Below are 16911 nucleotides of genomic sequence, written 5' to 3'. Positions count from 1 at the left end.
CCCTTACCACCAAGCCCTTACCACCATGCCACTGCTCACCTCACTTAATGTCTACCTTATAAATGAAAGTTCTGGTTTAGGACACTAGTAGATATATCAGTGGAAATTCTAGAACATTCTATATGCATTGTATTGAAGTGCTCAGAAAAAATGTGTGCTCTATTAGAATTCTGCAAAAATTATGAAAATAACATATCTAATCCAAAACAGCCAGCTGTAAAAAAAGTGTGCAGCCCTCAAAAAGGCTATGGTGAAAAAAGATGTGAAATCCAAGGTGGCGGCCAAGAAATGGCTGTGATGGTAGGTTAATGGTAAAAATTTTAATAACAACAATTCAGGTGAATTTTTGTGCCACTTGGTCTTGGCAAAAAAATTCATCTAAATTGACGTTATTAAAATTTTTACCATTAACCTACCATCACAGCCATTTCTTGGCCGCCACCTTGGATTTCACATCTTTTTTCACCATAGTCTTTTTGAGGGCCGCACACTTTTTTTACAGCTGGCTGTTTTGGATTAGATTTCACTTCTTTTTGTATTTGTATACCCCAAAGCCGGCCTATCTGGCCATAGGCCGGCTTTGGGACTTTTCTAACCTGTCTTTTTTTCTTTTCCACAGGAAGAAGAAAAGATGAAGCAGATGTACTTTAAATATTTCTGATTTTATCAGTAAATGTACAAATTATATATATAATACATATATTTATTACAGAACTCTCCATGGTGGTTTCTTTGTAAATGAACACTCTACAAAGTGACTTCTTCTTGCTGCTCTCTCTATAGGGTGAATTGTTTGTAGCTGAACAATATACAAGTAACTTCTTCTAGCTGATCTCTCTACAGGGTGGTTTGTTTGTAGCTGAATTCTGTACAGGTGATTTGTTTGCAGCTGAGCTCTTTACAGAATGGTTTCTTTGTAGCTGAACTCTCTACAAGGTAACTTCTTCTAACTGATCTTTCTACAGGGCAATTTGTTTGTGGCTGAATTTTCTACAGGGTGATTTCTTTGCAGCTGAACTCTCTACATGGTGGTTTCTTTGTAACTGAACTCTCTACAAGGTAATTTCTTCTAGCTGATCTCTCTACAGGGAGATTTGTTTGTAGCTGAACTCTCTACAGGTGATTTGTTTGCAGCTGAACTCTCTACATGATGGTTTCTTTGTAGCTGAACTCTCCACAAGGTAACTTCTTCTAGCTGATCTTTCTACAGGGTGATTTGTTGTAGCTGAACTCTCTACAAGGAAACTTCTTCTATCTGATCTCTCTACAGGGAGATTTGTTTGTAGCTGAACTCTATACAGGTGATTTGTTTGCAGCTGAACTCTCTACATGATGGTTTTTTGTAGCTGAACTCTCTACAAGGTGACTTCTTCTAGCTGACCTTTCTACAGGGAGATTTGTTTGTAGCTGAACTCTCTACAGGTGATTTGTTTGCAGCTGAACTCTCTACATGATGGTTTCTTTGTAGCTGAACTCTCTACAAGGTAGCTGATGTCTCTACAAGGTCACTAGTTTGTAGCTGAACTCTCTACATGTTGGTTTCTTTGTAACTGAACTCTCTACAGGGTGACTTCTTTTAGCTGAACTTTCTAGAGGGTGATTTGTTTGTAGCTGAACTCTCTACAGGTGATTTGTTTGCAGCTGAACTCTCTACATGATGGTTTTTTGTAGCTGAACTCTCTACAAGGTGACTTCTTCTAGCTGACCTTTCTACAGGGAGATTTGTTTGTAGCTGAACTCTCTACAGGTGATTTGTTTGCAGCTGAACTCTCTACATGATGGTTTCTTTGTAGCTGAACTCTCTACAAGGTAACTTCTTCTAGCTGATCTCTATACAGGGAGATTTGTTTGTAGCTGACCTCTCTACAGGGTGATTTTTTTTTGTAGCTGAACTTTCTACATACAAAGTGACTTGTTCTAGCTGGTCTCTCTACAGGATGACTTGTTTCTAGCTGATCTCTCTGAAGGGTGACTTGTTTCTAGCTGAACTCTACCGGGTGATCTGTTCGTAGCTGAACTCTCTACAGGATGATTTGTTTACAGCTGAACTATCTACATGGTGGTTTCTTTGCAGCTGAATTCTCTACAAGGTGACTTCTTCTAGCTGAACTCTCTATAGGGTGATCTTCTCGTAGCTGAACTCTCTGCAGGGTGATTCGTTTGCAGCTGAACTTTCTACATGATGGTTTGTTCATAACTGAACACTCTACAAGGTAACCTCTTCTAGCTTATCTCTTTACAGGATAACTTGTTTGCAGCTGAACTCTCTACATGGTGGTTTCTTTGTAGCTGAACTCTCTACAAGGTAGCTTCTTCTAGCTGATCTCTCTACAGGATGACTTGTTTCTAGCTGAACTCTCTACAGGGTGATCCTTTCGTAGCTGAACTCTCTACAGGGTGATTTGTTTGCAGCTGAAGTCTCTACAAGGTAACTTCTTCTAGTTGATTTCTCTACAGGGTGACTTGTTTCTAGCTGATCTCTCTACAGGGTGATTTGTTTGTAGCTGAACTCTGTACAGTTTGATTTGTTTGCAGTTGAACTTTCTACATGGTTGTTTCCTTGTAGCTGAACTCTCTACAAGGTAACATCTTCTAGTTGATCTCTCTACAGGATGACTTGTTTCTAGCTGAACTCTCGACAGGATGATCTGTTCATAGCTGAATTCTCTACATGGTAGTTTTTTTGTAGCTAAACTCTTTACAAGGTGACTTCTTCTAGCTGATCTCTCTATAGGGTGATTTGTTTGTAGCTGAGCTATCTGCAGGGTGATTTGAACTCTCTACAAGGTGATGTTAGTCTGGATGACTTGTTTCTAGCTAAACTCTCTACAGTGTGATCTGTTAAGTTTCTACCTGATCTCTCTATAGAGTTATATCTTGTTTGTATAGCTGAACTCTTTTACATGGTGGTTTTTTGATTGGTTGCTGAACTCTCTCTCCACGGTGACTTGTTTGTACTACAGAGTGACTTGTTTGTAGCTGAACTCTCTACAGAGTGACTTACTTGTAGCTGAACATTGCATAAAGTAACTTGTTTGTAGCTGATCTAGATGAACTCTCTACTAGGTAGCTTTGTTTGTAGCTGAACCCTTTACGCAGTGACTTGTTTGTAGCTGAATTCTCTACAGAGTGACTTGTTGTAGCTAACTCTCTACAAGGTGATTTGTTATAGTTGAATTCTCTTCAGTGAGACTTATAATGTTCTGAATCTCTACAGCAACATATTTGTAGCTGAACTCTCTACAGGATGACTTGCTTGTAGCTGAATTGTCTATAAGATTAACTGTTTGTAGCTGAACTCCCTACAGAATAACTTGCAATGCCAAAGAAATTCTATAATGGAGTAAGTTATAAACGTAGCTGAATGCTTTATTAGGGTGACTGTTCTATTAGAGTATCTCGATCTCGCATATGCTACACGTAGTTGGCTTTGGAATCATAACTCAGTGGTTTGTAATCCGATTCTTCTGTACTACTGCAAGGACTTTCTATGCTAATTATTCCAGCTACACACCGATTTTCAGCTCACTGTTCTAAGCGGTTTGGCTGGTAGGCGTGAAAACTAATAGTTTTTTTATTCATAAAAGTCGATCGCGTAATTGTGACATAAGTTGGGTTTTGTGTCATATCTCGATGGCCTTTAACTTGATTCCTTTAAAACCACAAAAAGGCACTCCTACGATAGTTACTCCATCTACATAGCAATTTTCAGCTCATTCTTTCAAGCGGTTTACCCTGTGGGCGTGACAGACCTTCGACCTTATTTTACGCAGATAATCGGTCATAACTCCGTGAATGTTCATCGGATTCCTACCAAACGTGGTACTGAAATTCGCCTTAATGAGCCCTTTAAGTGTGCCAAATTTCAGCCCGATCCAAGCACGCATTCGTGTTTTATTGCAGATTTTGCAAAGTGTGCGAAAAGAAGAAGAAAAAAACCAAGAAAAAAAAATCCTAACTTTGGCCGCTCGTATCTCGGAAATGGCTGGAGCGATTTTCTTCAAATTTGGTATGTGGACTCCCCTACCTCGCCGGCATTTCTGTAGCAACTTTAGTTTTAATAGGATAAGGAATCACGGAGCTACAAAGGTGTGAAAATCGCGTTTACTTTCTTCCTGTAAATATACTCACGGTGTGGCGCGCCGGCTACTTGGGCCGCACGACACACTACCGTGTGTCTTGATATCAAGTGTGTCATGTGGCCATTTACAACTGATATAGGCTGGAAAATACTCATTTTACAGAACCAAGAAAACACCATTTTCATGTATCCATAACTCGATTGTGCTTGAACGGTAAATAACCATTTCTGCTGTAGAAACTTCCTCAGAGTAGGGCATCTCCCATTCTTAATTTGAGCTGAATCTCCCCAGCTATCATTGCATCTTCAAAAATTCATATTATCTCAGTTCTTCGTAAATACACATAGCCATGCAGTCTTCGAAAATTTCTGTAGCTAGAAAAAGTTGAAAGGAAGTATCAAGGCCAACCATAGGCTGGCTTTGGAACTTGCAATAGCCCATTTTCACACAAGGGCTAAGGAATGTGGTGGTTAATAATTGTGATTGTGCAACATCCGGTGTCCTTTAAAATGTATTGAAACCTATGGGAGTGAGGTAAGAAATCTTCATGGAAACCTAAACTGTACCATTTATTCTTATTATGAGAACGAAATTGTAACCTTCAGGTTGTTAGCATCACGATGATATATAGTTTGTGAAGATTTGCTGTGTTGTAAAGCGGAAAGTAGTGACTTTAGCATGGCCGAAGACTCTAGTGACTTTGTTTTCAGCATCTAGAAAGTCTGCTTAGGGAGATAAACTTTGTTACTACATTTCTACAAGGCTGGGAACAACGCTATGCAAAATTTATCACAGAAACAGGCGATCTTTTATTGCTGTGGTTCTATCAATACTAGGCAATTATTTCACCCATTACAGTAGGTTTAGTGTGGGCCATGTTTTATTGCCTAGCGATCCTCTATACTTATAAGAGTAAAAATACTCCGCTTTAGAAAAGATGCAGCCTTTACAACTTAAGATAACACTACCATTTGACACAAGATCACTGATTTCTCGATCACAACACAGTGTATCTTTCCAATTTTCACATCATTGTTGTAGTATAGTGGCTGCTATAAAAGTACGTTCTTATAATAAGAATAAACGGTATGGTTTGGGCTCCTGTGAAGTGTAAAGGTCTTAGTCCCATAGGTTTCAGTACATTTAAGGCCTCCAAAAGGACACCGGATGTTGTGCAACATGTAATAAATTAGTATTCATTACCATACCGTGAATACTTTAGCTTGTGTGGAAATGGACTATTACAAAAAGAAGTGATGAAAGAAGGTGCAGCCTTAAAAGCCTGGGAGAAAAAAGTTGTGAAATCAAAGATGGCGGCCAACAAATGGCTGCAATGATATTAATGGTAACAAGTTGATGTTGTGCTACTTCTAAAAACCAGGTGCCATGCAGCTAGTTAGCTAATTAATATCTGTAATTAATCAAGCTAAATGTTTTTGGTTTTGCAAAAATGTAATTAAGTTATGATTTTATAATTCATGAAATTTTTGTAATTCTTCAATTACATTGCTAGATGCATTGCTAAGGAAGCACCTGTTAAACAAACCGCTTTTAACAACATTATTATGTACAGAAGTATCTTCTAAACTGTTTTTTATCATGTTTTTTGTGGCAAAGTCTTTTGACAAAACCTTAAAGCTGCTCTTAATTTTTGTTTGTTTACATAGGGATACTTTTTCAGTTGTTAAATGCCTGTAGAACCTGAAGGGAAATTCACAAAGCCTAAGAAGAGTCGTCACACTCATATTTCAGACCACCGGAAAGAAACCATCTCAGAGCAGCAAAGTTCACCTGTTCAGAAGTGTAATATAGACTTCATCTTTTTTCGTGCAAGTTGCTTTTACCATTAACAATTTTGCTCACGTGGGTGCGGACGGACGAACATAGATAGACACGTAGGGTAGATAGGTACACACACACACACACACACACACACACACACACACACACACACACACACACACACACACACACACACACACACACACACACACACACACGCACACACACACTTTTACGAAAGCAATTTGAGTAAACCAGGTGCATGCCTGGTTTAGTAATGGCTGTGTAAAGTGTTAAAATTTATTAGCATTAATATCATTGATTTCACAACTTTTTCACCCAGGCTTTTCTTTTCAAGTCCGCACCTTTTTTTCACAACTTGGCTGTTTTTGTGCAGATTAAACCGCAATGGTAAGCTTTGCGGCTTATTCATGGTTAAATAGGTATTAAGTAGCTTAAAAAGGCTTCAAGAATGCTCTTCCTTTTTATACACATAAGGAAATAATCCCCATATCAATGCGAAGGGGTGTACCATAATTATCATGAACATGTTTATTTGTTGCTATGACTGTAGTTCCCTGCCCATCACTTACTGATCCTAATAATGGAGTGATCACTTGTTCACATAAGCGGCGGAAAGGGGGGGGCTAGGGGGCTAAAGCCCCCCCTCAGAATGATATCACACCGAAATTATCTTTCTTGGAGTGGGGCTGAAAACCGTGATAAAGATCGAGATACTCTAATAGAGCAGTCACTCTAATAAAGTAGTCAGTGTGTAACGAGCTATGTAAGGATTTTTATGTAGTTTATCAGCTAGAAATGGTAGCTGGTGAGGTGGAAAGCTCTTTTCAGTTGGTTGTGACCTCTTTTTTTTTTTTTTTTGGTCTCACCTTACCAAACTATAGAAATAAGTCTGGGTCAGCTCAGCGGAGCCCCCCCTCATATCAACTACTTCCTCCGCCGCTACTTGTTCACTGGGAGATGATGGAGTTCATTCCTATGAAGACACTTGTAATTTCACATGTAACACTGGTTATGAGCTAACTGGTAGTCCTCAGAGAACATGTCAGTCTAATGATAATTGGAGTGGATCACCAGTGTCCTGTACCATCATGGAGTGTCCCTCATCATCACTACCAATGAACAGCATGTTGGCTGAGTCTTGTACTAGCACATATCAGTCAATGTGTGATCTACAGTGTGAAGAAGGCTTTAATGGTAGTGAGACCCATCATATGTGTGTGATGTGTTGGGTGATGGATCATCAGTAATGTGGATGACCAGTGGAGGAGGATGGAGTTGTGAAAGAGGTTACCACACATATAAATTATGCAATAAAATTATTTTAGTACTGCTTGAGAAAATTTTTTTTTTGTGAAATGATTCTTGTTATTTGCTTCTATCAGCAATTAGCTACTTAGTAATTTCCTTGTAAATTCCCCTTCCCCCTGGGCATCATTACTGCCTGCCCAGTAACAATAATAATAACTGCAGACTTTATAAATTATTAGTAATCAAATGGCTAGCATAATTATTTGTTTCCATTAGTTAGTCAACTTTTTTCCCACCCGTATGCACACTGATAGGTACATGGACTAAAATGTTTATGTGTGCAGGATACATGCATCTACATATATAAAATCATTTATCAATGTAGTGATTTGTTATAGGTTATGACTGATTCTTACATGCATGCATTCTCATGGTGCTATATAGCACCACTGGATCACCAAGTGTGTTTCATGAGCATTTTTGCCATACTATGTGTTAAAGCATGCATATGTTTTTTACTGTAGTGGTAGTAGATAATGAAAAATAACTAACATCAAGTCATGCCTACATAATATGGTACAGTTCAAATATAACGTTGCCTCATGAGAGTGCAAGCAATTTAAAAATGAGCTAATTAAAGGGCGTGGCACTCATTTCACTTGTGAGTATTCATCCCGCTTCATTTGGGACGAGACGACATTACATTTGAGCAGTACCGTATATGTACTTCTTCATAGTATTATATTTCCTATAATAGTAATGAAAATGTTGTGTAGTGTAAAGACGTGATTCTAACTCCTCTGTTACAGTTACCTGTCCACAATTACTTAGTCCTCAAAATGGCACAATATCTTGTTCACTGATAAATCATCCATTATTTTCCTATGAAGACACTTGTAATTTCACATGTAACACTGGTTATATGCTAAATGGTAGTGACGCTAGGACCTGTCAGAGTGATGGGAGCTGGAGTGGTATTGAATCAATATGTGTAAGATGTAAGTATTATGTATACTGTAAACAAATGTACTCAACAGTGTATCTGTAGTTCCTTGCCCATCACTTACTGATCCTAATAATGGAATGATCACTTGTTCACTGGGAGATGATGGAGTTCCTTCCTATGAAGACACTTGTAGTTTCACATGTAACACTGGTTATGAGCTAACTGGTAGTGACACTAGGACCTGTCAGAGTGATGGGAGCTGGAGTGGTAGTGATGATGTGTGTAGAAGAGGTATTATTAGTAGTTCATAGTATCCATGCCTAAAGAGCCAAGCTGTGAAAAAGAGTACTGCCTTCAAAATCCTAGGTTTGAAATCTGTGAAGCTAGAAGTAGTAATCAAAAAATGGCTGGAATGAAGTTAATGCTAATCAATTTCATTAATTGGCATTAGCATCATTGCAACATTTATGGGCACCAACTTTGATATTTTTAAACCCAATTCTCTCATTGTATTTTATATACTCAAAACTGCAGCTTTGGGGCTTAGTTTTACACATGTTCTTTCTCATCTACAGACGAAATTTATTATCACTAGCATCATAGCAGCTATTTAGTGGCCACCACTTTTGATTTCACGACTTTTTCACCAGCTTTTAATGCCACACCATTTTTTTCACAGCTTGGCTATTTTGTGCAGATTTATGATTACACTTATACACAGTGTTTGGGAGTAACACGTTACTTATGTAAATATTTATTATTACCTGTGGTAACCAAGTAATATATAGGCAAGAGTCTATTATGCTTTTTGAGCTTCCAATTATTCTTTCTGGCAATTCATTTTAAATTTACCTATTATTCCAAAAATTATTCCCATAATTTGTGTAAAAACAAGCATAGTAGTGAGAGTTTTGATTATAATGCTATATCATACAGTATGGTAGTACTGTATAATAGTGATCACGGAGATTTGGGTTTTCCTAGCCAAAAAAATTCTTCCAAAAATCAGTTTCACAACTCCATCCTAGCACCTTGGCAGTATTGGTTAGGTATAACCCAGTGCCTTCAGTACGATCCTAAAGGCTTCCAACAAATTGTTACAAAATTTTGAAAAAAAAGTATTCAATAGAATTTTCTACTGCCTGCCTGCCTGCCTGCCTGCCTGCCTGCCTGCCTGCCTGCCTGCCTGCCTGCCTGCCTGCCTGCCTGCCTGCCTGCCTGCCTGCCTGCCTGCCTGCCTGCCTGCCTGCCTGCCTGCCTGCCTGCCTGCCTGCCTGCCTGCCTGCCTGCCTGCCTGCCTGCCTGCCTGCCTGCCTGCCTGCCTGCCTGCCTGCCTGCCTGCCTGCCTGCCTGCCTGCCTGCCTGCCTGCCTGCCTGCCTGCCTGCCTGCCTGCCTGCCTGCCTGCCTGCCTGCCTGCCTGCCTGCCTGCCTGCCTGCCTGCCTGCCTGCCTGCCTGCCTGCCTGCCTGCCTGCCTGCCTGCCTGCCTGCCTGCCTGCCTGCCTGCCTGCCTGCCTGCCTGCCTGCCTGCCTGCCTGCCTGCCTGCCTGCCTGCCTGCCTGCCTGCCTGCCTGCCTGCCTGCCTGCCTGCCTGCCTGCCTGCCTGCCTGCCTGCCTGCCTGCCTGCCTGCCTGCCTGCCTGCCTGCCTGCCTGCCTGCCTGCCTGCCTGCCTGCCTGCCTGCCTGCCTGCCTGCCTGCCTGCCTGCCTGCCTGCCTGCCTGCCTGCCTGCCTGCCTGCCTGCTACCTTCAGGTAAGAGTAACTTGATAACAGCTAAGGCTATGGGCTTTCTTTTTTATTTACTGTTCGACATTGCTTCGTCCCGAGACGTGCCTTTTGGCCGTAAATACAGTGCACACATCATGGACTTACCTTGTCCTCCTTTGTGTCCCTTTTAGTTGACAGCCCAAGGTGTCAATTCGTGGTAGCACTATGCGTGGCTTCCCTACAGTACATTTTTAAATGAGAATCATTCGTACTTTCCGTGGTGACTGAATTGATTGCAGAGACGATTCTCACCTCATAATAATGTTACTAAAAAAGTAAACAAACAAGTTTAGGAATTTTAAGTTCGATTAGAGATCATAGAAAAAAGTTGGGAAACAAGGGAGGTCGCCTACACCTGCAGATATACTAGTGAACTTTTAATCCCTAATTCAGTCCTGGTCTTGGGGTATAGACTGAATTAGGGATTAATTAAATTTCACTAGTATATCTGCAGGTGTAGGTGACCTCCCTTGTTTCCCTACTTTTTTTCTGTGATCCCTAATCGATCTTAAAATTCCTAATTTTTTCTTAAACTTGTTAGAAGTATACACTGGGAGTTGACTGCTCTATTAGAGTAAGTGACTGCTCTATTAGAGTATATTGATCTTTTCAATTGTTTTTATGCTTGCACTGTTTCAGTGTTGTATCCAAAAGATTTTGTATTACACTACAAGAAAACTTATAATTTTGCAGTAGAACTCATTATTTCCAGAATATTCCCCAATTCTTTATGGCAGAGAGTACTTGGAAATGTACAGAGGAGGCCATTTATTAACTTAGCAAGTTTGTTTACTATATTCAAGTTCTTGTCAGTGCTGCAATCGTGATAACATTATAAGTTTGTACCAGTTGCTAGAGCCTGGCTCTTCATGATTTGTACAAGGTGAAACTTTATAGAACAGTTCTTTTTTTTCTACCAAACACAATGATGTGAACTGCAGGGGAGGTACCTTACGAGTAAAACAGCATAAATTTATACCATTACCATCACTTTGTTTACAATTATCCCTTTAGAAAATTACTACAAATTCGCCTTTTTGTACAAGTTATTACATCATGACATATTTTCCAGGCTATAAACCAGCACTTGTATGGCTTGGTGCACTGTCCCTTTAACTAAGTTTATTACTACAAGCAACAAAGTTACTAATCTCATTACTAGTTCACTGAGTAACACCTAGCCACAGCAAAGTAACTAAGCCCACCTCAAATTAATGAGAGTGAAGCTTATTAACCAGTTAATAAAATTATAGCCAAGATTTGCACATTATCCAACAACACGATCATGTCACGTGGTAAGGTGGTAGTTGCACTTAAGGCTGTGCATACAAAATAATATAATATGATAGACTATACTTTATTTTATGGGTAATATGTAACTGTAACTAAATGGTTTTAGATGTAAGTATTAGTAATAAGTAATGAGTTACTTTTAAAAAGTAATTGTCCTAACACTGCTTATACACATACAATAGAATGCATTAGAACTTTCATGATATAAATACTACATAGAGGTTAAAACTATTGTATGATTTCATTTGGTTTTTGCTTTTGTAAAGTGTGCAAATATGCAAAATCTAGACCCATATTAAGCAGGAATATATTCTGTTCCTGGAGTGATTTTTGCTCCAATTTGGTTCCATTCCACTACAAAATTGTTCCAGTAGAGGGATAATGAAGTTATGTATATGGAAATCACGCTTTCTGTCTTCCTGTTATTATACATATATGACACACCAACTTTCTTGGTTGCATAGTACAAAAGTAGGAGGAAGTGTCAACACTCAATAAATACACTGAGTGAAGTAATACCACAGTCGATGTGTTTTTGCTTTGGGGATTTGACCACAATCTCTTATTTTTAGCACAATTACAGCATGTGCACTGGCGCTTTTTTGCAAACACATGTGCTAGCACTTGTCTATTGCTTTGTCATTAGTTCCTTGTCCATCACTTACTGATCCTAATAATGGAGTGATCACTTGTTCACTGGGAGATGATGGAGTTCCTTCCTATGAAGACACTTGTAATTTCACATGTAACACTGGTTATGAGCTAACTGGTAGTGACACTAGGACCTGTCAGAGTGATGGGAGCTGGAGTGGTAGTGATGATGTGTGTAGAAGAGGTATTAGCATACTAGTACATAAATAACTTTGTTGAATCGGGTATATTATTTTGTTCTTTAGTTCCCTGTCCATCACTTGCTGATCCTAATAATGGAATGATCACTTGTTCACTGGGAGGTGATGGAGTTCCTTCCTATGAAGACAGTTGTAGTTTCACATGTAACACTGGTTATGAGCTAACTGGTAGTGACACTAGGACCTGTCAGAGTAATGGGAACTGGGGTGGTAATGAGACCATGTGTAAAAGAGGTAAGTATGAAGTACTAATATAGTTTATATAAGAAAATAATGACAGGTTTCAGGTGTCACTCATTAATTAATTAAACTGTTACCATACAGTATTATAGTACTGTATAGTAGGGACAATGAAGGTTTTGGCATTGCCCATAAAATTTTGTCCACAACAACTACTTCAATTTCCCCCTTATGACATCATGACCATATTGATTGGGTAAAATCAAGCCCTAAAGTGTGTTCAGATCAACCCAAAATGTTTTCAGCAAGTTGCAACAGATTTTTTTTAAATTAATTAATGGAATTTCTGCTGCCTGTCTACCTGTTGTGTTCAGCCAAGTGTAGCAGAAAAGTGGCTACAGCTACAGTACTACTTTCACAGAAATGCTTTGAACTTACTTAAGAAGAAACCTTTGGTATGCTGATACGTGTTCTATTTTTATTCTTCCTTTCTGAGTAGTGAACCTTTCAAAGTTTATTTAGTATACTTCTTTGTTGCTTGCTATAAAATTATTTTTCAATTATAGTATTAGCATATCTGAAGCTTTTTATGTCAGCATAAAGCTTTTAAAGCTATGAGCGATTATCAATCAACCTATATAGAATTTAAATTTTCTCATGCCTCACATATGCATACTAGTGGTGCATTGACAGTAGATACAGCTAACTGTTTTGATGGTGCATATTTGAAGAAGGTTAGGTTTCTCAAGCATGCATATTGTGAACAGTAAAATCAACAACATAAAGGGTACTTTAAGGTGGCGCTGAACCGATTAAGTCCAGCCGCACAAAACAATTTGTTTCAACCCACGCGCTTCATGAGCTATTTTAGGGTGGCCCAAAACTTTGCTAGTGTACAACTTAATCTATGCCTTAAAAGCTGTTGTGATAGCCTGTGATACTTTAGTTTAGCATACAAAGTTCCATGAAATAGCATGCCTTCATTTTTTGCCTATAAGACTCGCAAGTTTTAACCCAATTTTTTAAATAACTTGGCCAATGAACAACCTAGCGCTAAGCCACTTCGGTTCCAACCATTTCTCACCTTGTAGAACAATTCTACACTTTCCTTTTCACTGATAACAACATGGAAAGTAGTGAAAATGCACACCCGTTGGCTACAACATTGGCTAACAACTCCATCAAACCCGAATTGCAAAAATTCGAAGCGTACTATTGTAGAGTATCGCTTACCCGATGCCTATACCAAATTTTGATGATCTGTGGTGCATAATTTTGAAGTTATTTAGCGAGAAAGGAGACGGTGTGGCTAATCAGGGCGCAGTCCATATAACAGTAATCACACAATGGCAGCTGGTGCCATTCGCCAGTGAATTAACCAGAGTTGTGACAAGCTAATAGTTTTAAAGCGTGAATAATGTTAATTGTATCAACAAAAGTAGCTGGGCGGTCTGATGGAGCTTGTTCTGTTTGTCAACTGAGACGCTTCACTGTGGTCTATGAATTTCCGCATTTGTTCACGCATTACCACAAACATGCTGTACAATTAACTTTGTGCAGCTGCCCTTAATCGGTTCAGCACCACCTTAAGTGAATAGTTGCTGGGTTCACACCTTACAAGGTTTAACATTTATGCATAGGCCATCACAGATACCTAAATCTTGCTATCTGTACAAGAGTTTTGTAATGGCCTACACATTTAGCCACATGAGATTTTTGATATGCATGAAATCTTAGTATAGGTACATTAGATGATGGCAACAGAAGAAAACTTTTAAACAACTTCAAATTATGTACGTATAAGGCCATTTCTAGCAATGTCTACATGTCTACAGAATTAACTGGATAAGAGGCATGGTCTTTCCATGCCTCCTTTCATTGAGCTAGCCATAAGAGGCAAGGTCGATGTGGTCAATTGCAACAATTACAGCTAGATGATTGGGGAGGGGGTGTCATGGTGCTTGATTATTAGTGGTGCCGCTAGATTGTAAAGGGGCATGGTCAACTGTATTGCGCAGCTACAGGTATGGTGTCTTCTAGCTGGTAGCTAGCCTCTTACAGTGACATAAGCACTTAAAATAATTTTTGGCATCTAAATATGAAAAGTCTATATATGGAAATTAATGCTTCGATATGATTTCAGTATAATTATGTTAAAGCATTGCCGCGAGTGCTTTCGCCTTGTGCTTTATTTTTCATATAGCACAAGTAAGGCAATGTTTTAAATAATTTATGGAACTTTCTAGTCTTGTAGCTTCACCATACACTAGGACTCATAATTAACACACGTTGCACAAATTATTATTTTAAAAGTACTGAAATAAGAAATAAGCTGGACTACATGTTTCTACTTCAGTCTGTCAATATATACATACAGTACACATTGCTCAAATGTAACATTGTCTCGGGAGAGTAAAAACCTTGCTAATTAAAGGGCATGGAATCTGCTTTTGTTTCGTTTGCGATGAATAATTGTGAGCGAAATGGGTGCCACGCCCTTAACTAGCAAGATTTTTATTTGCTTGCACTCTCGTGAGATGACGTTGTGTTTGAGCGGTACGTACCGTTGTATTTCTATGACTGAAGTAGAGATTAACTGTCCACTTTTTTATTATTTATGTATTTACTTACTTATTCTATGTAATCCTACCGTATATAGCAAAGAGATTTGTCCTGTCTTAAAGCAACTATCCTCATGTAGTAAATGGCTGCTCTTACCCTATTTCAAGTCATCATGCTAAAATGACTTGAAACTAAATTGAAACTAGCTGTACATGGAAGTTGACAGAAAACTACAATCAGTTTCATTAAGAATAATTTGTTTAAAATATATGCTTGGAATAAATATACTGTATTTTATCTGAAGTTAAATAAACACATGGGTCTAAACAGACACCAGACATTCCATCATACTTAATGGAATATATTCTGGACCAGGTTATTACTTTTTGTTACAGCACAGTTATGACATACACGTGTGGTTGTGACTGCTTTATTAGAGTATCTGGACTTGTTTTGAATGAGATAGAATAAGGGGCATGGTTTGTTTGTTTAGTTTTCTATTGCCTTTGCTCAATGACAATTTTATCCCCAGTTAGTGCATGTCTGTAGGCCTTGTACATTAATTCATTCATTATTTATGACGTAATTTTTGCTTGACTACAATTCCTATTATTATCTTTAGTACTCGATTTTATAATTGTCTGTGCATAGGCTATAATAAACATTGGCCTAAATGGTATTATTAATATTATTCTTATTGTAGTTCGTTGTCCATCACTTACTGATCCTAATAATGGAATGATCACTTGTTCACTGGGAGATGATGGAGTTCCTTCCTATGAAGACACTTGTAGTTTCACATGTAACACTGGTTATGAGCTAACTGGTAGTGACACTAGGACCTGTCAGAGTGATGGGAACTGGAGTGGTACTGTTGGTGTGTGTGGAATAGGTATGTAATTTGTCACTAATTCCACATTATCTGTATATTTTTAGTATTTATAATGGACAATATCAGCAGTGAGGTCATTGCAGTTTGATTTGAAATTATACATTCTAGGTGCTGCTGCATTGCAAATACTTATTTGCATAATCTGAGTCTGCTGTCACCTGTTGACCCTGTTAAGTGTTATCACACTATATTATGCCTGTGCTAGCTATCTCCTTGTTCCATGTTTTGAAAGCTACAAATGATAGCTTTAACAGTGCGCACTCATTATGACATTTTGTGAATGTCGACATCCACTTCAGTTAGGGCTGACATTTTGCTAATTGCAGGATGCAACACATTACGATTATGATCACCATCACAATGTTATAACTCATCTAGCATTGTGTATGCACAACTTTGTATGAATTACTATATTGATATTAACAATACACGGTGAAGTTATGTACAATTGTTCAACACAATTAAGGCCATAGGCAGTTACAGTTTCAGCATCATGAATAGAAGTTCAACAGTTTCTAACAGGTAATCTTTAAACTACGGAGAAAGATTTATTCACACAATGAACTATCTCAGAAGTGTAGGCTTATTTTCCAGATCATGTTCTTCCACAACAGCATGTGCCACCATTTTGAATTTTCTAATATACATTTGCACGTGGTGTCACAACATCACGATTATTTATGATACATTATCAACATCATGATGTTCAGAAACAATCACGATTAATCCCACAATTGATATAATCTACCAGCCCTAACTTCAGTTTTATGGCACATTTATTTAAAAAGTTTAAGCATCTCAGTGTATTCACTTTTACAAGTTAAGCTTCTCAGAATTAACTGCATAGGTAAAATAAGTTTGCTTGAAAATAATTATATCAATGTTATGAGATTCAATTAATTATTATTCAAGCAAGCTTATATACTAAAATAAGAGTGATCAGTTTGTTTTTTTTTTCAATTCCAAAGAACATTCCTCTCCTATATGACTTTTCATTCATATTAACATCAAGTAAACCCTTGTTGAGCTTGAGAATTCATGGACAACCAAGCTAGAAAAATCTATAGTGTGAGCATATTACCCCTAAAAAGCTTTTACATAAGTTGTATACGAAACAGAACACCTGAAATGTAATTTTCTGGTGAGTGATCAATGCTGCAAGGCCAAATGTGGCATGTCATGCTTGCTAAATCACCCATCCTTTGTGTACAACTCCATAACATCTTGTTCAAGTAGTGGATACTTGTTAACTACTAATCACTTCTCAACATGCAAATTACTGTCT

At 38.4% G+C, this 16911-nt stretch overlaps 1 protein-coding gene across 1 annotated transcript in view; it reads left to right on the top strand.

Annotated features, from left to right (window-relative positions):
• Positions 1–16911, top strand: part of LOC136248565 (P-selectin-like) — a 31734-nt gene that overhangs the window by 7855 nt on the left and 6968 nt on the right. Inside the window, exons 4-8 of the mRNA XM_066040334.1 lie at positions 7946–8134; positions 8185–8373; positions 11788–11976; positions 12038–12226; positions 15438–15626. Coding sequence (XP_065896406.1) covers positions 7946–8134; positions 8185–8373; positions 11788–11976; positions 12038–12226; positions 15438–15626 — 945 coding nt within the window. The remainder of the gene's footprint in view (positions 1–7945; positions 8135–8184; positions 8374–11787; positions 11977–12037; positions 12227–15437; positions 15627–16911) is intronic.

The sequence above is a fragment of the Dysidea avara genome, chromosome 3 (genome assembly GCF_963678975.1).
Source record: "Dysidea avara chromosome 3, odDysAvar1.4, whole genome shotgun sequence".
Classification (NCBI taxonomy): Eukaryota; Metazoa; Porifera; class Demospongiae; order Dictyoceratida; family Dysideidae; genus Dysidea; species Dysidea avara.
This window is presented reverse-complemented; position numbering and strand designations above follow the sequence as displayed.